At 40.9% G+C, this 26,359-nt stretch overlaps 2 protein-coding genes across 4 annotated transcripts in view; one reads left to right on the forward strand and one right to left on the reverse strand.

The window, feature by feature from the left end:
• The window catches only part of dop1a (DOP1 leucine zipper like protein A), a 28,038-nt gene extending 11,497 nt beyond the window's left edge, over positions 1-16,541 (reverse strand). The window contains exons 1-19 of one of the 2 annotated variants that reach the window (XM_044358837.1): positions 16,174-16,541; positions 13,605-13,800; positions 12,358-12,539; positions 12,090-12,260; positions 10,653-10,842; positions 10,413-10,511; positions 9,909-10,008; positions 8,652-8,761; positions 7,699-7,813; positions 7,439-7,559; positions 7,083-7,202; positions 6,124-6,241; positions 5,090-5,119; positions 3,700-3,945; positions 1,483-2,014; positions 1,030-1,313; positions 792-944; positions 610-710; positions 158-423 (exon numbers count right to left, since the gene is read on the reverse strand). In XM_044358837.1, coding sequence (XP_044214772.1) covers positions 158-423; positions 610-710; positions 792-944; positions 1,030-1,313; positions 1,483-2,014; positions 3,700-3,945; positions 5,090-5,119; positions 6,124-6,241; positions 7,083-7,202; positions 7,439-7,559; positions 7,699-7,813; positions 8,652-8,761; positions 9,909-10,008; positions 10,413-10,511; positions 10,653-10,842; positions 12,090-12,260; positions 12,358-12,539; positions 13,605-13,742 — 3,076 coding nt within the window. In that variant the 5' untranslated portion in view covers positions 13,743-13,800; positions 16,174-16,541. The remainder of the gene's footprint in view (positions 1-157; positions 424-609; positions 711-791; positions 945-1,029; positions 1,314-1,482; positions 2,015-3,699; positions 3,946-5,089; positions 5,120-6,123; positions 6,242-7,082; positions 7,203-7,438; positions 7,560-7,698; positions 7,814-8,651; positions 8,762-9,908; positions 10,009-10,412; positions 10,512-10,652; positions 10,843-12,089; positions 12,261-12,357; positions 12,540-13,604; positions 13,801-16,173) is intronic. The other variant, XM_044358838.1, reaches the window with a different exon arrangement.
• Positions 16,542-17,575: 1,034 nt separating this feature from the next.
• Positions 17,576-26,359, forward strand: part of ube3d (ubiquitin protein ligase E3D) — a 31,730-nt gene continuing 22,946 nt past the window's right edge. Inside the window, exons 1-2 of one of the 2 annotated variants that reach the window (XM_044359888.1) lie at positions 17,576-17,656; positions 17,751-17,835. In XM_044359888.1, coding sequence (XP_044215823.1) covers positions 17,759-17,835 — 77 coding nt within the window. In that variant the 5' untranslated portion in view covers positions 17,576-17,656; positions 17,751-17,758. Of the gene's footprint in view, positions 17,836-26,359 lie in introns of both variants that reach the window. The other variant, XM_044359887.1, reaches the window with a different exon arrangement.

Here is a 26,359-nt window from a genome sequence, read left to right on the forward strand (position 1 = left end):
AATGACAAGAAAAGATATTTTTACAAGGACAAAAAAAATGCCTCAAGATGTTCTTATCATAAAGAGCTAATGTAAAAACACATTGGATGTGCTAAAGCACCCACTCACTATTAGCAAACCCCCCCCCAAAAAAACTGAGTTAACAGTCATTACATACTCTCTGAGAAGCCAGAGTCCCTGGTGTAGATGGGTTCTGATGGTTCCTGGTCAGGTGGGTCAGGAAAGACCTGGGCCCAGTGACGCTGGGCCTGTACCCTCTGAATGGAAACTCTGTGGGTCTTAGGGTGAAGCAGAAGGAGGAGGAGAGGCTCTAGGACCCGAGCGATGTCATGTCTCTGAAGGACCTGATTCAGCCAAGCCCGACCAACGGCACTGTTACATGGATCCCAATAACTCAGACTGTCTAGCATGATGAAGAGAGATCTGGAGGGCAAAGTAAAAAGTGGAGAGGGGAGAGTGATGTGGATAACAGAAGGATTAAGGAAAAATGAAAAGGACAGGGAATCACAAGAAAGCAACTTGTAACACCTTTCTGCAAAAGGCCACTCTACTAATGGTAGACACCTAGAAATAAACAGATCACCATTTATGTGACAGATCCAGACCTACCTGTCAAACGTGCGATTAAAAGGAGAAGACTTGGTGATGTTCAAATCTCGCGTCAAATGCCACAGCACAGAGAACTTCACGTGGGCCTCCAGCCGAATTCTCTGAAAGAAAAGGGGCTTCAGCATGGACTTCATGGAGACGTGTTTGTGTGTTTGAGTATGTGCGTGTGTGCTGCTGTTCACCTTGTCCCTGTGCATGAGTTGCTGACTGATGACGTCCTCGCAGATGCTGGAGGAAGGCACCAGGTTGTGGAGCTGGTAGAAGAGCTCCACGCTGCGCTGATGGTGCTGAGGTGTTCCTTCACTCAGCTGGTCCCACAGGATCAGAGCCACACTCTGGGCAAAAGATTGCAGATTGAACAAGGTCAAGACCATTAAAAAATTATACAGTTCCTCTTTTAATCTGCCACGGGATCTCTACCTTGAAGAAGTCTGTCTTGTCAGCGATGTACTTTAAGATTCCCTGAGTGAGTGGGGGCCTGATGACGACAGCCACTCGACCTTGGCTGGGGCTCATGGGCTGGGTGGACTCGGAGTTGCCACCAGATGCCACACTCTCAGCGGTCACCATGGCAACGGACTGGGTGAGTCCCACTAGGTCCATGAGTAGGGAAATGGCCACACCTTGCAGACAGAAGTCACTGGCCAGGCAGCAAGCGTCCATCAGCGTCTGCAGCCACACTGGCAGACGGACTTGCTCACTGTCTGTATAGATGAAGGAGGGATATGTTTAAATATAGTGTATCTTTATGTTCAAACTCCTAACACTCACACACTTACTGATACTACTCCAACAATAGTATATTTATTGTAAAACTGGCCAAAAAACAGACACTTCCCTCATTTATCATCACAGACTCTTTTTTGTACTTACCCAACTGTTCTTGTGCAGGTGAGGCCTTCAGGTTACCCTCTGCAATGTACACTGGAAAACTAGAGCATTCTAGGAAAAGCTGGCAGGCAGCAGTGAAGGCAGCAATACGCTCTCTCTGGACTAACCCAGATCCTGAGCATGATTCTGTCTGCTCCATATGCTCACTGTGTTGTGATCCCCCTGAAACCAGGGTCCCCGACTGCATGACCTCCCTTCTTTCACCCTCAACTTTGTTCGCCTGTCCAGGGATAATATACAAGGTGATGAGGCGGGAGAGAAACTGCTGGAAATGCTCCAGGCAGCATTGCATGACTGGTTTGTCCAGAGGCTTGGTCTGAGTTGGGCCTGAGGAGCGACGGCCTGTTTTGAGCGCTGGGTGTGGATGAGGTGTTCGCTCTGTCTCATCGGGGCCATCCCCCTGGTACTGGACGAAGTCTGTGAAGCCACTTTCAGAGGAGCGACTGCTGGGAGGATTTTCCCCATCCTCGAACACCTCCCCACTGCCAGGTACCTCCAGAGTAGCAGGGAGAGCCTGCAGGTAGAGAGAGGAAGATAGGCGTTCAGGAGAAGTTCAGCAAGACGTGGAGAAGACGTGTAGCAAGCCATGAACAAAGAAAACTCCAAGTGCAGATTATTTACATTACCAGATAACATTTGTGACCATGATACTGTACTTTACATGGATTCTTCTTTTGCCAATCATATATTGAATGTGACATTAGCTGATTGTCTTCATATTTGCAAAGGAAAATCAGAATAAACTAACTACAGAGTACATAATATAAATGAGATTATACACATATGCTTACAGAGTATGTGCTTTTTATCATCATGAAAATGTTGTATGTTACAATATTAAGATAAAGATATTTAGATACAAGTCTTTACATAGCGAGGCTGTACACAGCTGTCGGGTCTAACCTGAGGGACTTGTTTAGATTGAACTGTACACCAGACTTGCATCCTGCTACAGACAGACTGACAGAGCTACAAGTTCTTACAATTCTTTGTCATAGTCAGCCTTTGGGAGCCTGAGGGCTTTTGATTGGGGCATCATGCATGTTCTGGAGGCTGGACTCAGATGGCACGTTAGATAGCACATTCTCTATATGCCCCTCAGGGTGGGGGATGGGGACGTTATAGCGTTCAGTGGATGTATGTGGGATGTTTTCCACTCTGATGGAGACGGCTCACCCAGGAGGTGCCACAGGCTAGTCTGTTCCTCTTCTTCCTTAGAGAGAAAAGGCGAGCCGGGCTCAGCTGTTGGTTAACCATCTTCTGTCTTTCTATTTGTTCCTGCCCCTAATGGGCCTAGCTCAATCCATCCAGCCCATATCCATCTCTGGGCATGGAACGGACCGACTGAACTTAATTATGCCTCACTGAGCTCCCAAACACTTAACCAACCAGGTCGCTGGACAGGAACCAGGAGGACCAGGACAGCCAATGAAGCATTTGTTCTGAACAAGTCTTCAAATGGCTTGTGTCGAGGGAGCGTGGGATGGCAGGGCCAGTCGTGGGACCACACAGCCAACTGTAGCTTGGGGCAGGAGACTGGCAGTAGGCAACAAGAGCCGGAGGGGGCCCTGTTCAGGGACCATCAGAGCTTGAACTGATCGCTTTTTGGGCAGTAACTTGTAAGGGAAGTGGGTCAAGTGGGTCAAACTGGGATTTGCCCTGGCTGAGGCAACAACAGGCCCTATGCTTTTATCAAAAGACTGTTAAAGGATCAGAGTCTAAAACAGAATTATCAGCTGGCAATGATGTTTTTTTTAAGTTAGAGGTCGGCATAGCAGTGCCAGTTTTGGTACTTGTGAACAATTTTCATTTCCGACTGACCACAAAAAGGGAACAAATATTCATCCCTGTGTCTTTGTATCCATACCAAACAACACACATCCAAAAGGTGCGGAGCCATACAGTACAGCTGTCCAGAGATTATCAGTTAAAGACTGAAGTTGAAATGGAAAGCTCCCAGTGTGTATGTGTGGAAATGTAAAAGTTAATACATTCGTCGATTGTGTATGAGATCAGGCTCAACATTTTGGATACTTATGGAGTGGTCTGACTGTCAAAGATACTATTCAACAACTGTGCATTATGAGATCGCACTCTGAAAGTGGCAGGAATAACATGCCATATCGAATTAACTTCTTTGCATGAAGGAAAAACACTAACATTTAATTCTTATGGAACATCTATAACCCTTTTACTCACCCGTTTGTCTTCTTTTTCTCTGGTCTTATCCCTTGCTGAGTTGGAGAGGCCCTGAGCCTGGGGGCCAGAGGGCAGGGCCAGAGGGGACACCAGCGGGGGCTGCACTTTGCTGAGGATCTTGGAACAAAGACGGAGGCAGTGAGTGAGCTCCCCGAGACCCAGGGCCTGCAGGTGACCGGTCAGAGCCGCCACCATGCGCAACAGCAGCTGAGGAAGATGCTCCGTCTGGATCTCTATGTACGTCTCCTGGAAAAGTTGGAAAAACACAGAGGTGAGGTGAGGAATTTCAAGTGCAGTTACTGGCTATGTGGAAGGAGGTGAACCTGATATAAAGTCATTAAGGCTGTTAACTTCATTAGGCTACTGCTGGTCTTCAAAATGTATGTAATATATTTTGCTTGATTAAATGTTAATTAACAAGAATTATCTTTTTATCGCTTCTCTGGTTATCTTCACTTCTATCTTCACCATATCAACCAATGCATGAATATCATAATTATTTGTTATTTATTTTTTCAATATTCATTAATCAACGTTTTTTTCTGGTTCAAACAAAGAATTTTCATGTCCATATTTTAGTGCAGTTGCAGAGGGTTTTCCACTATAGAAGTAACCTGGAAGTGGTCAAACTTAAATATACTGAATTACCTGCAATTACAAGTTTCAGTCTAAAAATATGAAAACGTTTTCCGTAAAAAGCTTAAGAAAATAACATTACTTACTTTAACATTACTTTGTTAAATACACTATCAAAAGGCATTTCTCCCATCCATTTTTTCATGTTGGATCTTTATTTAATTTAAAATATATATATTTTATCCTTTTCTGCCTTGAAGAAAAAAAGCTCTGCAGACTTAGATCCAACGCAAGCATTTATTGATGCCTTCATCATTAAATACATTGGACTTAAGGACCTAAGAATGCAGCAGCTTCTTTTCTCCATATTTTAGTATTTTGACTCAACAAGCAATACACACTTTTATGAAAGAAAAATGAGCAAAAGACACAATAACAAAGTTATAAAATAAGCATTAAATCATGGAGTGAATAAAAACATATTTCTTACAAATATGTGAGCACTGCAATAGCATATAACTGCATGCATGCTTAACAGACTGCACAGACACACTGGGCGGAGATTTCATTTTCACAAGATCCACACCAAACAGCCATGGTGATGTTGTCATCACATGTTATAATCCCACTTCTTCTTCAGGATCATTTTTTTGGCATTATAATGTGACAGTCAGTCAATCATTCTGAAATGATCACTCAAAGCAGGACAGGAACAAAGATGGCCTGAGGGATGTTGGCAGGACGTTGCAGAAATGTTATCGTAGCCTCAGTGAAGCAGGGTGAGGTGAAAAAGCAGGAAAGAGCAGTACTTTACCTGGCAGATTACCCTCATGCTTCTAGTAGGCTTCAAGGAGAAAGAGCAGATAGTTTGAACAGACAGGAGCAAGCAGAGCACAGGCCACACTACACTTTGTTTGCAGAGACACACACACGCACACTTTCACTCTCTTGCTAACAAACTCACAGAACACAAGGTTTTCTCTCTTTTTCAACACACACAAACAAGCATTTAAACAGGGTAATAAAAAACTGAGGGATTTCCAAACTATTCAGATTGGAAATACAGTACAGATAAGCATATTTCTAAAGGGATGCAAAGAAATATTCGGCAGGGAAACTCAACACACAGGCGTTTTTGAACCTGTGTGAGAACTGCATACATATACACACATACATAGAGAGAGGAGGAAAACACACACACCCTAATAGTGGCAGTGACATCCCATGACTGGACCAAGAAATGGAGTTGGATAACAAATCTGACAACATGGAGGCCAAATTGTGAATGATGGAAACTTGGAAGGTTCTTGTAGGGAACAAATTAGATCAACAAAGGAGGTGTGTGAGCCAAGAAGGACAGAGAAAGGGATGACGAGCCCGAGCATTGACGGGAACTGCGCAGGGAGGAGGAAGAGCGGAGAAGAGACAGAATGTGAGAGAGATACAAAAACAAAGAGGAAAATGATCCATGAAGGGAAATGGAAACACGAAAAAACTAAACAACACAGAGACAAAATGACAGAATTGAAAAATTGAGCTATAAAGACAAAGACAGACAAAGAAATACAGAAAAGATTAAAAAAAAATAAAAGTATAGTGAGGTATAACTTAATCGTAAATGAAAGCCACAGTGGAATGAAATTAAAGATAGTGGAAAAAAGGGAGACAGACACACAGGAAGAAAGCAAGCTGGCAAGAAAAGAAACACAGACAGACATAAAGAAAAAGACAAATAAATGAAGAAAGACAGACAGCAAGAAACGGAATGAAAGAAAGAGACAAATAAAGAAAGACAGACAAACACACAAAGAAAAAGAAAGAATGAGAAAGAAAGAAAAAGATTCTCACCAAGGAAACAATATCCAGCAGGAAATCAACCAGCTGACAGAATTCCACCAATGAGAGGTCTGTAGGATCTAAGCTCCCAGCATGCCGCGGTGCACGTGTGCTGACGTTCAGAGCCCTCCTGCAACAAACGCATTTTTTTAAATCACTTTTTTCATTTCTTGTTATTTACTGAGTTAATTTTAGGCGTGTTAGTGGCAATGTCAGTCTGCCTGTTGGTTGGCTGGTTCAACAGACTGCAGTATCTTGACAACTACTGGATGGATTGCCATGATATTTCATTTTTTACAGACATTCATGGTCCCCAGAAGATGAATCCTACAGACTTTGGCGATCCCCTGACTTTATCTCTACTGCCACCATGATGTTGACTTTTTGTTTTTTTATTTATATGGTTCAACAACTATTGGATGGATTGCTGTGAAATTTAGTATAGGCGTTCATGATCCCCAAAGGATGAACTGTAAAAGCTTGTTTGTTCAATACTTTATTTATGACCAAATACTTGCAAAACTAATGGCATTTCCATCAGCTTTACTTTGCATTTAGGTGCTAATTAGCAAAGCAAGGTGGTTAACATTATACCTTTTTTAATTACTTTCTGTCAGGTATGGTTCTTGTTTGGTGTCAACAGCAGAGTGGTGGTGTGGGTGTAATGGTGTGAGGAAAGGTATCCTGGCACACATCAGGCCCCTTAGTAGCACTTGAGCATTGTTACCACTGAGTACTGAAACAGAGCAGCAGACCAGTGGCATCCCTTCTACTCTTAATGAAAAGAAAACATCCAGCAGGATAACCCATCATTATCTCAAGATGGCACCAAAACCATGACAGTGGCTTTAGTTTTCCCCAGATTTCACTGGTATGTAGGCCATCGGTCATACACAGGGTAGTGTTCCTGATAGCAGCTAGGTGTGCCTCATAAAGTGGCCTCTTGAATATATTTGTTTTAACACACAAACCTGCAGCACTCCTCAAACCAGCGAGCTATGTAGTCCCACATGTAGTACGGCTCAAAGGAGTTGAACAGGAGATTGGCGGTTTTAATCAGTTCTGCCGTTTTCTTGTTCTCTCGTAGTTTACTAAGAACGATTCAGAAGGGAGAAATTAACATCATGATGAATATCCATGGTTACCCCAGAATAATATAGCAGGCCATGTCAGACCATAATAGTATGTAACTACACATACAGAATTAATAATTTAAGTAGATAAACAACAGCAACATTGAATTATCACTGAACTCTGTCTTACACACATCCCGTTGTTCTACCTAATGTCTACAGGGTACAAAAAGAAGGTGGTGGACTGGACTGACCTGCTGAGGTGTGTGTGGTCCTTGCTGAATGGACTCTGGTTTTGGAGGTCCAACTCTGTTCGGCACTGTGTGTGTAGAGTACGAAACACCTCAATCAGTACATCCTCTAGGATTGCTGGACCTGGAGAGAGACACATACAGATGCTAGGGATGATATACACAGTGGATAAATTCAGGCTGCTTGTGTGACATGAATCGTTATATACATATTTACAACACTAATTAGATTGTTGGTGTCTACATATTAATAAACCGGTTACCAAGCTCTGGTTTGTCCAGCAGACTGATGAGGATGCGAAACGGCTTGAGGTCATGCATGAGAATGCTCTCCTCTTCCCCGCCTCGGGCCTTGCCCTGCAAGATCCCTACCATTGCCTGAAAACACACATACACAAAACACACACATACGTACACAGAGACACAGACACACAAACCTATTTGTAAACTCCAGAGCCACTTTTGACACGGCTGAGGTCACATCCATTTGCTTTTGATTTTTTTTTTTTTAAATTTTGCTTCCTATAATATTTGGCAGAAGCAATCTCATATTTGCATTGAGTCCCCCCCCTCCTCCTCATCATTCTCTCTTTTCTGTGTGTTTCACGCTTCGTCTGCCACATAATGGGCTAAAGCTCGGAACAGACGGTCCCTGTAGTACCAACCTTCTCCCAATGGAGGGAGCTCCAATAACTATCTCAGAGCAGATGGCAGAAAAGCAAACAAAAACAAAAATACTTCAAAAAAAACAAAACTTCCCCTCCTGGTTGCTCTCTGTGCTCCCCTGTTCCAACCCCTGGTGTACCAGAGCATATCAGATGCCAGGAAGGTCAGGGTTGTTTTGAGCATGACAAGACAGATTACACTAGTGTGTGTGTGTGTAAAAGTCTTTGAGAGGACTGTGAGCTTCAAAGCGTACCCTGCTGGGAATAGGAGCAGAAGGGAGCAGGACATATATGCAAACACCAAGAGAATGTGGGAGGTGTGGAAGAGAAAAATTAAAGGGGACGGATTAATTGTCTGGCAGACAAAAGAGGGCCAGATCTGCCACATTTCAGGCGATCCCCCAGCACACACACCCCACACACACTGTATACATACCCAATCTGCAGAGACATCTGATTTGGGGATTTTTTTTGGAGGCTTATGTTAGACATAAGAAACCATCTATTCATTGACAAACTGTATTTGTATTAGCTTTAAATGCACAGCTCACCTGGACCAGCATGTCTTTAGAGAAGGTGTTGAAGTAGTGGCTAGCGTGCTCCTCTGGGTTGCTCTGCCGAGTGCTGCGTGGGCCTATCATCACCCCATTATTGTCAAAGCCTTCAAAAACAAAAATATGCAGTTATAATTGAATGAATTCCTAGATGTACATCTAGTACATTAATGCACAAAGCAAGAAGCAAAACACTTATCCAGAGTGGTGCAAATGGAGTTTTAATCCTTACTGACATAATTTATCAGTATGATTGAGCATTGCTGGTAAATATGCCATCTTGTTGCATTGATTCCGTTTGTAAACTCCTAATGAGTGCTGCCAGAAATCCATTAGATTTAAGCCTTAGGACAGAAAGAGCTTTTTGGCTCAACTAGATTCAACCTTATAAAATCAGTTCTGATTGAAAAATAAATACACTGGGCCAAACAGCTAGAGTTGGCCGTCCTAACCCTGTTGACACTATTAGATGCTATAATGTTTGTCTCCCAGCCATTGGCGGAGAAATCACCCTTTCCCGACCCTGACTGGCCCAGAATCTGGCATTAGAATCGTGTTGTGTGGTTTAACTTAAGACTTCGACCTTCACTCTTGTCCTTTCAGGAGATCCAGGAATTTTAGATATTCAAACGTGGTGAACAAGTTGCTTTAGATAAGAGTATAAGCTTGACACATCCTTCGTCATGCAGACACTTACCAGCATGTTCATCCGCAGTGAGTTGTAAGCAAGAGAAAATGAAGTAAGACAATGACCACAGCAGATTACAGTATTGGACTCTACTGTATGTCACAGAACAGAAAAAAATGGGAAAAATGCAGCACTAAAGCAACAAAGCACACATATACCTAGTGTGTACACACATCAGAAAACAGAACAAATATGTGTTTGTATATCAGGGTTCCCACAGTGGTCAATGTAGAATGTATATAACTCTGGTATACATAACTCAGGGTAGTTTCATGGCCTATAAATATTAATGCTTTTCCCTGTTGAATTATACGAGCATTGTGAACAGTTAAGTTAATAAATGTGTGAATCTACTGCGGTGGGAAAACACTTTTGGGCATATTCTGGTGGAGTAACCAATTTCTAAAGATTATCTGATATTCTTGGAGTTTCCCACATACATTTTTTCTTACTTTCTCCTGTAGGGAAAGTATCTCTATAAATTCTACAATATTCCAGAAATTACATGATGAGCGGGAACCCTGATATCTGAGTGTCAGTACTGTGTCTCTGTGTGTATTTCGCACCCAGCAGCCAGGCGTAGAGTCTGCGGTTGAGGGACATGTCTCTTCTCAAAACCACATGCAAAGCTGCTGACAGGATCCGGATCATGTCAGGGCGAGTCGCCTGAACACAACAAAACAGATCAGAACATGTGTGACTGTCTTTCTATCCTTCTCGTACACACACACACACACACACACACACACGCACATTATTATGGGGGGAGGACTGCAGACGTCAGACAGAAGCTGCGTCCCGGCCCTGACAGGTCCAGAAATGTTTTGAGGTGAAGGATTTAATAAGCAGCCAGCATTAGTCACCACCGTGGCTGGCATGTGCAAATGCCCAAAAAAAAAGACACACACACACTCACATATCTTAAACAAAACAACAATGGCAGTACTAACTGATATATCACCATCTGGCAGTTAGATATTTTAGGCTGCTCTTAATTGTAAGACAGACACACACACATCATTAGTTCCAAGACAGGCCTGGAGTTTCATAGACACATCAGCTTTCCTTACCTGGCTCATGTGGAAGGGGAAGCAGAAAAGGATCAGGTCCAGAGTGCTCCTCTGGACCAACACACTTGAGTCCTGGACTGAGGTACTGACTGCCTCCACCTTGTGAGAAAAGAAACACACTGTTATTCATGTACAGCACACAAAACTAAATACAGAACTTTGTATAACATTACACTGATTGCTGTTTAATGAATCAAAATCAAAGACAAAGGCTACTTGTACTGATTGTCTGTCTCGTACCATGAGCTCGATGTCACTGCCCATGACATAGAGCTGGTCCTCCATAGAGAGCTTGCGGTTGAGGTGCAGCAGGACGAAGGACACCCCAGGTAGACGCACAGCAGGGCTGGTCAGGATGCTGCCCCACAAGGCACTGTAGAAAGCCGACTGCTCCACTGCTGCAGCCACCTTCTCCAACAGGGTGTTGGTTCTGTGGAAAAGAAAAAAAACACAGACAGGACAGAGTGAATATGTTTATTAGGTAAACACCAGCATTTACCACCTATCACACTCACAATGCAGTGATGCACTCCACAAAACAAAGCTGGTATTCACAAGAGAAAATAATTGTTTAAAGCTGCAATACGCTTCTTTCCATACTGTTGGCAGGCTGACTGTCCAGCGCTGGTGGAGGCAGTCAGTACATTTTCATGTTGGTTGTGTTGGAGTATTGCATGTTTGAAATCAAATTACATGATCACAGTATTTACTGAATTGCAGTAGTAGTTGCACTAGTGATAGTTTTTATAATTTTAACAGATGGTTTTATTGCTCCATCATGGTCTAAAGGGTGTTTCTGAGGGATTTTCTGTAATGTGACATCACTAAACTGCCCACAGCAAACTAATGTACCTGGACAGTCAGAAAAAGATACCAAAGGTACCAAAGAGAAAGAGAAAGAGAGAAAGAGAGAGAGAGAGAGAGAGAGAGAGAGAGAGAGAGAGATTTACCATTTCTAGTAATTGAGAGGGATTTCTTTTATTTTTCTTTATTATTTTTAACTATTTCAGAAATCAAACACAGAAACACGTCATAATATGACATAAGTAAAATTAACTCAAAGGAAGAATGTGGAGTACTGCATATCTGATAACATCTGCTGTTTGAATTTCAATGAAAAACAATACAACAGTATATATGTTGACCCTGACAAATAGGTCTATTTCACAGCAAACAAGGAATAGCACAGGTGTGATTAATAACATTCCTGTGCTTTTCCTGCTAAAACAACTTGAAAGGCCATGAAAAAGCCCAATGATGCAGTCCTCCTCTAGGCCATTTGTGCCAGCATTGCTTAACCTGTGACTGCAGCGCCCTCTAGAGCATTTGAGTGTGACTGTGTCAACACTAATTTCTCACTGAGCTATCATTCCCAAACTAGATGACCAAATAATCATCAGAATAAATGAAATGAATGAAAAATATGCTCAGAGTTTCCAGAACAGCCTGGTTAGTAACCCTTACATACTAGACCAAAGATGTTTTGGGCTGTCTGATATCATGCTGTGGTGAAACATCAATTTTACAATGACTCATATCTCATGTATCATTCATACAATCTGCAAACATTTCCTTTCCATATTAAACAAAAAGCTTTCTCCTAATGGCCAGTTCTAATCTAATACTCATATGTGCACATCATCATTTTTCCAAGTGCTTTCTTCTCCATCTTCTTACCTGTCATAGTACTCTGAGCCCTCCTCCAGACCAGGCAGAACCCCAGTCAAGAGACCTTGTAGGCCTGGTTTGAGTGTCTTACCCAGGGGCAGATAGTATGTCTCATAGAGCCCCAGCAGCACAGGCTTCACAGACATGGCGGCATTGGAGAGTAAAGGGAAGAGCCCAGAGCTGCAGTGATGAAGAAGATATGGTTCATTATAAGATCTGACACCAGCAGAAAACTATGTGCCTTGACTGGAAACTGTAAGTGGTAGCACAGTATCACCTGTATAGAAAGAGGTCTTTGGCCAGCCGCTTGGGTCCAATTATCTTGAAGATGATCTCATAGGTCTCCAAGGCCTTGCGGTGGACTCCGCTGGGCAGGGCAGGGTGGAGGCATTGGGCCAGCCGTTTGCCTATTGTCAGCTTCTTAGGAACCACCTGGTATTTTGCATTGTTCTGCAAAACCTGAAACAGGATGCAAAAAAATGAGGCATGCAGAGAGAACAGTGTGACAGCCACTCACACAAGATTAGATGTGATGTGTTTCCAGATTTTTATGGTTTCAGCTCTTTTTGGGAGTAAATATGGTTTCATGTAAAGATCTGACACTTTTATATAAAGGGAAATGTTCTGGATTATAGCAGAAAATATAGAAATTGTCTTACAGTATTGTACAAACTGTACTTGTTGCACAGCTGTGAGTCTTACTTTCTGTTTTCCTTATGAAGGTATGCTTTGCTCTCTTTACTTTTGGTGTTTTTGTTGTATATGTGTAACTTACTTAAAACAAGTGTGATTTCAATGTATTGACATGTTTACCTTTTAGAGCTGCAATTTGATTTATTTTCATGGATAAATGTGCTAATTAGGGGAGAAATTTGTGGAGGCATGTGTGGAGCAGGGCTGCGTGTACTGATGAGACCATGTTTACTGGAGTAGGGCTTTTAGTGACTTTGCTCACGATATCACACAGGTGCAGAGAGCATTTATACACAAAAAATCCTTTTCATGTTTTGTTTCTTTACAACTACAGGTATGATGTGGGCTTATGCTATTTTTTTTATTTTTCTGAAAGAAAGTATTTTAACCTTTTTATTTATTTATGTAATTTCCATTTAATGAATTGTTTTGTAATGCTAGTGTGCATTATATGCTCTCTTTTCATGGACTTTCCCACGAGAAAGTGGAGAGAGCATTTATGGAAGAGAGACCCTGGGAATGTTTTATTTCTTTCTTTCAACTACAGTTGCAAATGTTTGGCAATAAATTTCTCAAAGACAGTCCCAAGAGTTGTGGTCCACAGAACAACACAGTCAGACCCACATATGCAGTCATGAGAACGTTACATCTTTATGTTACAACTCATGCAATTAGGGCCAGCTACACTAGTTATTTTGAAACCAATGACAATTGATAATCTAGTTATTCAGGAACATATACACCTCTGTGTTGTATGTATGCGTCTTTGCGTACTCTACAACTTGTAATCTTGTGCAGTGTAAGCCAAGCTGTGGCCTGTCTGATCATTACCTTGTTGAGTTTGCCCAGGGCAGAGATGAGGTCAGCCCACTCACTGGAGTACTCAAAGTTCTTGAGGGCTTTGTCCACTGCTGCAACATAGTTCCTGTACTTGGAGTCACTGAGCAGCTCCACTTCCTCTGCATTCATTCTCCTGGGTGGTTCTTATGCTAATGTCAAACACCAGGCATGCATACGGACATCACACCTGCAACAAAGAGAAACGAAAAGATAAGACAAGACATGAAGGACTTTTTGACCGTGAAGCAAAAAGCCTGAGCCTATTAGTCGGTGAGTAGCATGTCATCCAATATCTGCCAGGGAGTAACTGGAGCCATTGTAATAGACTGAGTCATATAAATCAGGAGGAGCAAAGTCTGACATGAACAGCCATTACTAACTTCGGTTTATGTGGTTGAGAGTGAAGCAAGATGACTGATGTGCTGAATCATAGAATGACCAACAGAATAAAACAATCTGCAAAGTTTGGAAAGAAGAGCAGAAGTCATCAACTTTCCCCACAATGCTGCTGCTGTCACTTCTACAATCTTTCAGGAAAACATTAATTTTATGCCTTTCCAGGCAAAAGGTTTCTGCGGCTGATGAACAGGAGAAGAATGAGTCTGGACTACACATATCATCCAGGCTGACAAGCTTCCACAGAAATATAAATACTGTTCAACTATCATTCTCCTTTATAGGAGTTTGAAATGTAGTCTAACTTGCTAGCACATGTACACACACCTAATACAATGTGTCTTATCACCTTAAATGAGTCAGAACAGCGCTGAGCAAAGCTATTAATATTCATAATTTATTACCACACAATGACAGTAATTGTACATGTAATGTGGGACTTTTTCATATGACAGGTTATAATATACAGTTCATATTTCTCCCAAGGTGATTTCTGAAGTATTGAAGAATTCCAGTTGAAAAGTTTCAGTTTCAGTGTGACTTTGCATTAACACACAGTCCACTATGAAGAATGTCAACCAGAAAACTCAGCATGTGATTCCCAATATCTAGACAGATTTATATGGGCCTGGCTGATTTATTGGTCAAGCTCTAATGCCAATATGCGAAGGCCATCTTCTGGTTGACATGTCATTTATTTTCCCTCACACAGCCATTTGAAGTGGAACAACTTATTAACAAATCATTTCAACACAAATCTTAGCTGTATTACTGCTTGCTGAAGCTCACAATTATTTCAGTGGAAGTAGAGGATACCAGGCCAACCAAATGGATTATACGGATATCTGATATAGGAGGGGCTCAATCAGATTTAGAAAAGGTAATTGACATTTTAGAAGTAAGCTTTACCCACTACACAAGAGAATATACCTTTTCATGGATTGGTCATAGCAGAAGTCCAGGTGGAACTAATATAAACGATGACTCAGTTCCAATTCAAGTGTCAGGACACCATCAGTGCAAGCCATCGTGCACACTGCAGCCATTATTAATTAATGTTATTAATCACACCTGAGCTTCTCCTGCTGTGACATGGCCAAATGACCACAGTGAAAAAGGTCCACAGCACAGTCTGAATGAGTCTGAAATGTTTTAAAGAGCATTTGAGAGGAAGTCTAGATACTCATTCAGTAATACAGAGTGACTTTGGATGAAATTTCAGGGAAAAGTGAAGTTATTCATCAGCTGGCAGTTTTGCTCTCACAAACTTGAGTTAAAGGATAGGTTCACAATTTTTCAAGTTTGTCTTAAAACAACAGTCAGTTTCAATGTAAGTGATGGAGGCCAAAATCCAGTATGTCCACACAGTCATCTTGTACAAAAAATGTATTTAAAAGTTGATCTGAAGCTTATATGAGGCTTCAGCAGTCTGAGTTAGTCATATCAAGTGAATATCTGCCATATTTAGTCTTCTTAGCATCAAATTCCCTCTTTGTGTTTCCTCGGACAGTGTTTCCCTGTTGAGCTGCGGTGGAAGTATAGTAACAAAAAGAGACTTTGGCACTAAAAAGACTGTAACATTGAAAGATATCTACTTGATTTGACTCATTTGGACAGCTGAAACTTCCTATTAGCTTAAAATAAACATTTAAATGCATTGTTGCACAGAAGGAGGACTGTAGATGTTGGCCCCCCTCACTTACATTGTAAGTACATTATGAAGGGATCTTTTACTAGCCAGTATAAACAGGGGAAATGATTACAGCAAGAAAAACCTATTTCAATGTTCATTTGGGCTCCTGACTGTTGTTTTAAGACAGACTTGAAAAACTGTGAATTCGTCCTGCAAGGCTGTGAAGTGTCAACAAAAACAACGTATCAATTAACAGTGGACAGGTACACACACCTGTCGTCCAGCCATTGCTTACATATAGTAACGCTCTATTGTGGAAAATAAATACACACATATATAACTAAAATATTGCGCCTTTAGCTACGGGATATTCACGAAATATTAATATTGGTAAACGCGTTACAACCATTATTGTTGTGTGGGAGAGCTAACAGCTATCTTGTCACCAGCTACGTGAGGTAACATTGTGTACAGCTAACCTACACAGCGCTTTAATAACATCAATAATTCAAGCTGGTATAAAAAGCTTACCGTTATAGGTTACTGGCCAGCAACTGTCATTCAATCATGAGGCCCGGTCCGACGAGTAGAAACGGCTGACAACGTCAATAATATGACTAACTTAGCAGGCTAGCTCAGGTTGGCAGCAGGTTGTTTAAATGATGGAGATGCAGGCCCGGTGTCTTCCGCTCACACAAGACACGTCTCTTTACAGGCTTTGGTAGCAGACAATGGGCGATTATATTCTACATATTCTTGTTTTTCTTCATATTTGCCTCGCTGCGTGTAAACAAACAGCTCATCAGTAGCTTCCAGTGGCAGAAATACAAAGCGAGAAAGACGACTGACAGCTCCCAGACTGCACTGCAGATTAGCTGTACGTCCAACTGCTCTTCCGCCTCTCGGGTCTGTGACGTCACCCATACTTACCGGAAACCGTGTGGTCTGTCTTCAACATAAAAGCCGAGTGTTGTATGGAAAATCAAACTCTGCCTTTAGCAATTAAACCCTCCTTCATTATGTTTAACTAAACTGACAATGAAAGGGTTATATTTTTAATAAATGTTATGGTTTTGTTAAATTTACTCAACTGTGCAGCTGTAACAAAAGCTACCACCCAGTTCTGAAGCCTTCTAAAGACATATAAAGTGCACCATCAAATACTTTTGGTCAAATGTAATAACAAAAAAACTATTGAATGAATAGTTTTAAGCCTACTCTTAAACATAGAGAGGGTGTCTGCCTCCTGGACCAAAACTAGAAGATGGTTCCACAGGAGAGGAGCCTGATAGCTGAAGGCTCTGCCTCCCATTCAACGTTTGGACTCTAGGAACTACAAGTAAGCCTGCATTCTGGGAATGCAGTGTTCTAGTGGGGTAACAGGGTACTATGAGCTCTTTCAGATATGATAGTGCGTGACCATTGAGGGTTTTGTAGGCTTACGAATTATACTAGTATCATAATGTGTATAGTTTATTTTTGCTTTTTATGTATGTTTTTTTTTTTTAAAAATTCCAGTATTGCCTTGCTTGTTGACTGTGCTACTCTATGTGCATCTGCAAATGGCTCCTCAGGGACAAATAAAGTATTTTGAATTTAAGTGAATTAAATTGAACTGAATAGAATTGAAGTGAAACTCTCTTGAGTGCATCTCTCATGTAATAATCCAAAGCTTTATGACAAATTTTGCTTCATAATCACTCTCCCTGCCTGATAGCTGCCAGCACCTGAAGACAGTGTAGTAGATAAGTGTTTATAACAATATCCTAACTAAACCATAGATTGATGTTTACCCTCCGGAATGAAGTATATGAAAATTTATTTAATGTGGAAGTCAAGTGCGCACAGACTGGAACAGAAAACATTTTGAAGTCAGTTCAAAGTCAAAAACGTTTTTATTTTATTTTGAAATGTTTGACCGGAAGCTGTTCTCTCATACTTTCCTTGACACTGGCGGGAGTGTCACGCTGCTGCAGACAATCTACCAGCCCCTGGATTCCACTCAGTCAGATAGGTGTGCCTGTAATGTAGTGTGCCTGTATGTTGGCCTTCAACTGGTGTGTGATTATTTATCGTTCTTCTTGAATTTTCGGCTGACTGAATGGCAGGATTGGAGATGCCAGCCAACACACATGGAGTCGGAGTCTTCCTCGAGCTGAGAAAGAGGCTTCAGAGTGGACTCCTCATTGTCGGGTAAATACTTCAATACATAGCTAGTTAAACTGTACTGGTTTGATAACATTGTTCTGTTTCTCTGTAAGTTCACGGTGCAATTTAGGCTAAGAGCTAACTGTTTTAGCTAATTTAGCCCAATACATATGAACTGATGCCATAGATTTACAGCATCGTGGAGATCAAAGATGTAATTTAATGGTGTATCTCTGTCGTTTCAGTGATATAATCAAATTCCTAACGTCACATATAAGGTGAATGAGTCACTTATCTTTGTTATATTGACACCTTTGTTGGCCACTCTTTAATCATGTACCAGTAAAAATACTGAAAATCTGCAGCTATACCAAAGATCGTTAGTGTAGGAAGATGAGGCACTCGGTAGCTTAAACAAACTAGCTGTTGATGTACAGAATCTGGTGAACGTTCACATCAGGTCATTTTTCACTTTTCACACACTCACATTTAAATTCTGAAGAGATATCCTCAAAATCTTTTCTACCCTACTACTATAAAAAATATATCTCTAACTTACCTAGTAAAGTTTAAAACTGTGTCTATTCCTCTACACACCAAACAAAAAGGGCAAATGAAATCCTTTACCATCATTGTTTGGGTCAAGAAATCTCTCATGTCATTGTATATCATGTAATGTAAAAAATAAATAAATATATTTAAAAGACATATATATATATATTGTACATGGTACATCTTTGCTGTGCATATCCCTCCAGATGCCAACTCTAAGATAGCGTTAGTACAGCTGCATGACAACATAAACAGGAGCCTGTCTGCACACCCAGATAGTGTTTTCATCGCAACTGGGGATTTTAACCATGCTGACCTCAAGACTGTTCTCCATAAATTCCATTGCAACGTAACCTGCGCAACTAGTGGTAATAAAACATTAGGTCAGGTGTATACTAATGTTACTAAGTCTTACAAAGCAGATCCAGACCCCCATTTGGGCCTGTCTGACCACCTCTTGCTAGCTTTCTATACCCTCTCTACAAGCAAGAATTAAGTCTAGGGCCCGACCAATACTGAAATTTTGGGGCTGATACCGCTTTTAGGGAGTAAAATAAATTCCCATATCGATATATCAGCCCATAATCTTATATATACAGAATATATACATAAACACACATTTTTTGCAATAATCCCTCAAATGTGGTTATCAAATACTTGTGACAAAGATGTGTAATTGAGGCATGATGTTTTAAAGTTTAACAATAATCTTTATTGTATAAAATGACATCAGTGCACTGAGACAGTAAACTTCAGTGGGAATTTAATAATTATAAATGAAGAAAACGCATACAAAAAAAGAATTAAGAAAAAGGATCAAATATACATAAAATGCTGCCTATATAACTTTAGAAAAATATTGGCGCATATCGTGCTTCTGCTGAAATTTTCTGTAAACCGCCCTATAGAATGTGACCCCAGGTTATCACCTACAATTGCTATCACAGCACCCTGCAAAGTCTCACCATTGTCTAAAACAATGTCAGATTTCTCAGTCTCCTTTAGATCATTAACTAGAGGAGAAAATACTTTGTTATGGCCAAAATGGTAAACATCCATATCCCTGCAAAGGATCACCAACTGCATGGGGTCTATAGCAGATCTATTGTGTGGCAGCATTTCATCTAATGTCATGTATACAGCCAGTAGTTTGTGCTTATTTTTGCCTGATCCAAGGAGGTTTGCAACCTCAAAAGCATCCTGATATAGGATGATCGAGACAGAGGAAGGTACATCCTGCAAGAGGGTGTTCTCTCTATAGTTTCTACTATCGTGCACATCCTCAAACACATGGGGGCCTCCCAGAGGATGCATCTTTGTAGCGTTGTAGTCTTCCTGAACTGATGGGTGGCTCAGCAGTGCTTTTAGAGTGTCTTTAACTGGCACATACTGGCAGAAACGCTCATTCCCATTAGGATCAATACCAAGATAAACCTGAGTTGGCTCAACATAACTGAAATTCCTCTTGAAAAATGTCTTTCTAGTTTGATCTGATTGAAATACACCCTCATTGTATATCTTTAGTAAATTTTCTTTTAATAGCCCATCCACTATTTCATGGATTCTATCTCTGGGTATCCCAAGTTTTTCCAATTCTTGACTGACTGGAGTCAGTGCATGTGCCATCCCATTTGTATGTAGTTCTTGGAACTCTCCAATTAAAGCTGAGATTGTGGCGGCTAGCAAAAGCATCTTAGCTGGCATTCTAAGATAGAAGAGGGCTAAGCTTGTCATGAATACATCTTCATCTACTTTGCTTGAGGAATTCTCCCCAACCTCAGCAAATTCTGCATTGTCAGTGCCACCATCATTCCCATCAACAGGAATACTGGTATTATCACCTGACATACTACCTGCAGAGGCAACCTGCCCAACTGAATGCTTTCTGCTCACATGTGAGAGGAAAGAAAACCTCACCCTGAAATTCTTTTTGCAATTTTCAAAAGGGCATTGAGCCCTTGAGAAGCATTGAGTTTTCTTGCCATCTCTAATGTGCCATTTTAAATGTTCACATACACTGGAAAAGTTTGTGGAGGTGAAGGCAGATCCCTCAATATGGCAGGTCATGTCAATACATCTGTGAGACCTGTTGACAGCTGGTTTGGGCTTTGAGTGGTTGCGATACATGTGAACCTGAAGGGCAGTGGCAGTCCTAAAACTACAAGGACACCCAACAAGCCCATAAGAAAATCTAAAGTTGGTGAGATTCCTGTGTTCCTTGACATGCCTAATGAATGCAGTGACAGTCTCTGCAGAGTAACAGCATCGTTTGCAAGAGAAACCCATTTCTAAAGACAGAGATCCCTAACTTAAATTGATCTATTATCTAAATTTATCTGACCATCTAAAATTTAGGATATTCACAACTATTCTCAAAGACTTTGTAGATGGATGATAAGCTGTTTAAAATATTCTTTGGCCATCATAACTTTAACTCATAATACAGGGCTGTTTTACTCAAGCATTACCAACTTTAACCTTTTTACAGCCTCTAAGGAACATGTCTCAAGCTGTCACAAGCAATCAATCTCTCTATTTAAGCTCATCTTTAGCTGTCACATAACATGATGACATGATGACACCAAGTAAGTTCAGAGTGATAAGTATCCTAAATCCAATAAATCACTAACTAAACTGCAGTATCAGACACATTCAGTAACTAAATTTAAAGTAATGAAATTTTTCTTACAATACAATCCATAAAAACACCAAAAAGGTAAGGCCTCTGGATTCTTAAATCTTGAGTGGAAGGTGCTGGAGTCTGATTGATTTGGTCTTGCTGAAGACAGAATGTTGTTTTCATGAGGTTGATCACTTCTGACCTCTCACCACCATTTATACCTTCCTGCCTGTAGATGTTCTCCACTTTTGCTCCACTGTCTCAGTGGTTTCTTCTGGTGGAGGTTCCAGCTGAAATTGTGTGCATCCATAAATCAGTTGGCCTCTGCAGTTGTCCAGACCGTCTTGATGATCGGTATTGTTTCAATGTTCCTGCACTTTTATGTTCTCAATTTGTGTCTGCACTTGAGAAAGGAGTGAAGTAAAACCACCACCAATGATGATACCTCCTTATGTAATATCAGCAAAATTACTGGGGTACTGCTTAATAATGTTTCGGCAGATGATGAGACATTTATTGCGTGTGGGGTTTGCCTCATACTTTCTTATTTCATCTTACTGTTGGCAATGGCTGACTGCACTTCCTCTGGCATTTTATCCCATGGGACTTCAAAGGTTTCTTGCCATTTACTTTATGTTGGCTGATTGGCTTACCCTGCACGAAGTACAAGGTGATGATGCTTGAGCTGGACAGTGAAGATGAAGAGGAACAAGGCAACGGACTGGAGAGCAAAAACAATCTTGTATGTGTTGAGTCATCCGACAAGATTTGGAGATCAAGTGTGACTGTAGTACTTTCTGAAACACATATGAAAGTAAAATAGATTACATCACTATTTTCACAATATTTATATTACATATGCATGCAAATTGATATCATAAACACAAGTGATTGTGAATTTGCATGGCCATTCAATTTATTGTTTTGAATAGACTTAAAGCTACAATAATAGAAATTGCCTTTGGGAGGACTGTGTAAAGTCTGTGGTCAACCCAAATTGCTGCTTAATTCTGTGTTCATTCCACATGTCAGCTGAGTGTAAACAGTCATGTTTCTGACTCTGTTGCTTTAACTGGACAGGAAAACTACTAACACTAGATTGATAATAATTACCCATTTTGAATGCCTCCAGAAGTTTCCTTTGCTGTATAACAGGCAACAGGTCTGATTTCATCCTGCTGTACATACTTGAGGTCTGCCATTGATTCCACACCTGAGCTTTCAAGTGCAGTGATAACCTGTTGTTAAGTATCCTCAGACAGGCTGGGCAAATGTGACCTTTATCATCATCATCATCATGTGATGATGACCTTTATTTTATCGCCAATGGATGACATGAACCTAAACTGTCGGGACAGAATGGTGAAGAGTTAGCAAAGGCATGCCCCAAACTGAATATTCAGGTAGTGTGTAGTAATCAAGCAGCTCTACTTGTCTAACACAGTAGTAGGCTTCCATTGGTGTAGTGTGATAAGCGTTTATATAAGGTTGACGAGCAGCCTGATATACCTCATTGATAAAGTACACTACTGAATTCTTATGAATGACAGCCTTTTTGATTTTTTCCTACTACAAGGCCATCATTATTATTACCTACCACAACAAACATTTTGCTCTCATATGTTGTCCCTTTTACTGTCACATCATGATTAATGAAGTTATTTAGAGGTTGTTGGCCTCCACGTCATGCCTTAAAACCATCTAACGCACACCTACAAATTGATTGATTTGATTCAAAATCAAAAGGTTATGAAGCAAGAGCATACCGTTGTCATGACAACTTGCCACACTGTACTCGCCACCAGCCTGAACCAAGGCATAAAATTCACGTAAGGTGTCATGAGGCATAACTGCAGAGTATGCCTCCAAATCAGTATTCTTTTTTTTTTTTGGTAGAGAAAGTCTCTCAGTATATTAACTGCCCATTTTGTTGCCTTTTTTGTATAAATCTCATCCTTCTCTTCCTGCATGATTTTAAGCTCTTCAGGTGTCAGTTCCTTGTGCCGTTATTTGCTTAATTTCTTTCTTTTCTTCTCCATTCCTCTGCTGCATCCTATTCTTCAAAACTTCATAATGAGTAAGCTTTGACAGCTGTGCTCTTTAATGTTGCTATGGTTACAGGTTGGATAGTGGATGAATTTAGAACAGCGATTAAACTTGAGCCGATCTACGTAAGCATTAAATGGTTTTCACGCACACCTGCCAGCCAATCAGAAAAGACTATTTACCCAGACCATGGTATAAGCTGCCATACCTCACTGTCTCCAGGGCTTTTTATTTTATTACCAATCAGCACTGGCAACATTCTCAGGAAACACCAATTCTGAACTGCATGCCCATAGAGTTTTCCAGCCCCGGGGTTCACCTCACAAGGTTTGTTGTTGGTATCATTACCCAGATTTAAACTGGTTAATGCGCTGATTCAGTTCAACATAAGTTAAGTTTTTTTCTTTTGAAACAAGATGGTTGAGGTATTATGCCAAATTATTTGAGACACTGCCCTCAAACATGGCATGGGTCATGGCCAAGGCAAAGAGGTAATCCAGGCTGACATACATGAAAATATGTGAGCTCATTGAAGATGGAGTCAAATTTAACGCCACCACAGTCCCTTGCTTCCACATTACAACTCAGAGCCTCAACATGTTTCTGATATGACAGCGGTGTGCAGTCAGGGCCCTTGGCCAGAGGATCTGCCAGACATGCTTCCCAATCAATCTCACAATATCTGCAAAAATATGAGTTCTTGCTAAAACTTTCAGTAAAGCCCCCAATGTTGTGTGAACCCTGCTATGGCACACAGGGTTCCTTTGCAGAGCTGCCCTTCCGGCAAAGTTAGTTCATTCAGCTCAGGATCATTTAAATCTTTCACAAGAGAGCCAAACACTACATCCTGTCCAAAACACGTATAGTCTTGCTCTCTAAAAAGCAGCACAAGTTGCATCTGATCAATACTTGATCTGTTATGGGGCAAAAAAAGCAAGGGTCAGATAGACTGCCAAAATCTTGTGCTTTTTCCTCCCAGACCCTAGGGGGTTTACTACTTCAAAGGAATCCTGATAAAGGATTATGCCTAATGAAGAGGCCATGTGCTTGAGCAGCAAGTTCTTTTCAATATTTGTGCCACCCCACAAATCCTGAACAACATTATGAGGTTGGAATTTAGTTTTTACTTGCTGTAGTTGCTCCCTCACTGACTCTGAGGACAAGAAAGAGTCACTGGTGTTTTTCACAGGGATAAATTGCGCAAAACATTCTTTGCCCATCTCATTCTGACCAAGACAGATGGACACTGGCTCCACATAATTGAAGTTACGTTTAAAAAGTTTTTCTCTTATGGTCAGTTTTGAGTGTGTGGGTATTGCAAGCCCTGTGGAGATCTTCACTTTTCAGGTTATCTATCACAGTGTTTACGTCAGCTTCAGGAAGTCCAAATGAAGTCAACTTGTCTTGAAATTTGGGAAGTAGGTGTGACTGATTTATGTCATGTATTTCCTGATAGTGTTCAATGATTGTTTGAATAGTAGAGGATGGAAAGAGCAATTTAGCTTGTAGTTTCAGATAAAACAAGGCTAAATTTCTGAGAAATTGCTTTTTCTGGGTAGACCTCCATTTCTTCATAACTGGACTGACTGGGATTCTGAAGTTGCCTTTTGGTTTTGCTTTTCAACTTTTTGACTCTTATTTCCATCAACTTGCATAACAAGCAAATTTGTCCTCCCTAGATGGGGAGAAAAGCAACATCCTCCCACACACACCCTACAAACCTTTTTACTTGAAAGAGCCCCACAACAAATGGTAAAATAGAGCATAGTCTCTTATGTTGTTTTTATAACAAATCAATAGAGGATCCCATCTTACCATGAACATTTTATTAGAGGGCAAATTAACATAAGTTAAATGCAAATCACCAAGCTAGCTAACATTAACTTAGTTTTTTGATTTTATAACTTAGAAATTCAATCCAGTTGCTATGAAATTCAAACAGATTGACACGTTACCGGTAATGTGGTTCAACAGACAGATATAAAATTTTGTCCACTCAGCAGTTAAAAGGGAGTATGCTGGCTAACATTAGCATGCATGCTTGCAACATGCTGTTTACACTAAGTAATGTCAAGCAGTAATTTTGACTTTGTCTTTTTGGCAAAAACACAGTCAATACAATGTAAATTCAACACAAAATGAAATTAAGAAGATTAATGCTGACTTTGATATTCAATTACAATTCTGAGAGCATTTCTAAATAGTTTGATGCGATTTTCCCATGTGTAGTGCTATAGAGCCACATTCATTCATGATTTGAACATCTGTTTAGTCAATCACATTTCTATAAAACCATGAAGTGTTTTGTTCAGAAGGAGGAATTTAAAGTCAATTAAGCATGACAGCTGACATTAAAAAAAAAAAAAAAAAAAAAAAGTTGCGTTTTGCCAAATAGGAAGGCTTCACAAAGTTCACATTTTGTGGTCCTGTTATTACAAACATTACAGTATTTATCCTCATTGTTTTTGCACATAACAAAATTCATTGGCTCCCCTCTTAAAAATGAAGACATTTTAAGACATCATTGGGCCTTGAACTATGAACATCCACAGTGATGTGTGCTTAGCCCACTACTTTACACCCTTTTTACACATGACTGCTCGCCCTCCTATCCTTGTAACTCCATCATTAACTTCTCAGATGATACTACAGCGTTCGGCCTTATCTCAAACAATGATGAGTCTCTGTATAGGAGTGAAGTACAAAAGCTGGCAGTATGGTGTAACAGTCACAACCTGGCTCTGAACATCAATAAGACCAAGGAAATGACCATGGACTTTCACAGGTCAGGACAACACATGCACACCCCACTCTATATAAATGGCGAGGCAGTGGAGAAGGTCGCGAACTTCAAGTTCCTCAGCCTGACTGACTGAGAAACTGTCCTGGGGCACCAATACCGCCTCAGTGATTAGGAAAGCTCAACAGCTGCTTTTTACCCGAGAAAACTGAAGAAAGCAAACCTACCACTGAAGCTGCTGGTGAATTTCTACCACTGTGCCATTGCAAGTGTCCTGACATAATTTGTGTCAGTGCTATTCACCAGTTGCACAAAGGCGGAGCACTAAGCTCTTCAGGGAGTAATAAAGACCGCTGGGAAAATCACTGGGGCCCAGTTGCCAGACATCACCACCATCTAAACTTCCCGCTGCCTATGCCGATCTCACAGCATCATTAGGGACCAATCACATCCAGCCCATCACTTATTTGATCTCCTGCTGTCAGAGAGAAGATATAGCTCTATCCGAGCAAGGACTACCAGAGTGATGAATAGTTTTTCCCCCCTAAACAAAACTCCCTAGCCCCCACCACTCCCATACCTTCTCGTAGGTGCTGTTTGACATACTTCAG

Source organism: Thunnus albacares, chromosome 8 (genome assembly GCF_914725855.1).
Source record: "Thunnus albacares chromosome 8, fThuAlb1.1, whole genome shotgun sequence".
Taxonomy (NCBI): domain Eukaryota; kingdom Metazoa; phylum Chordata; class Actinopteri; order Scombriformes; family Scombridae; genus Thunnus; species Thunnus albacares.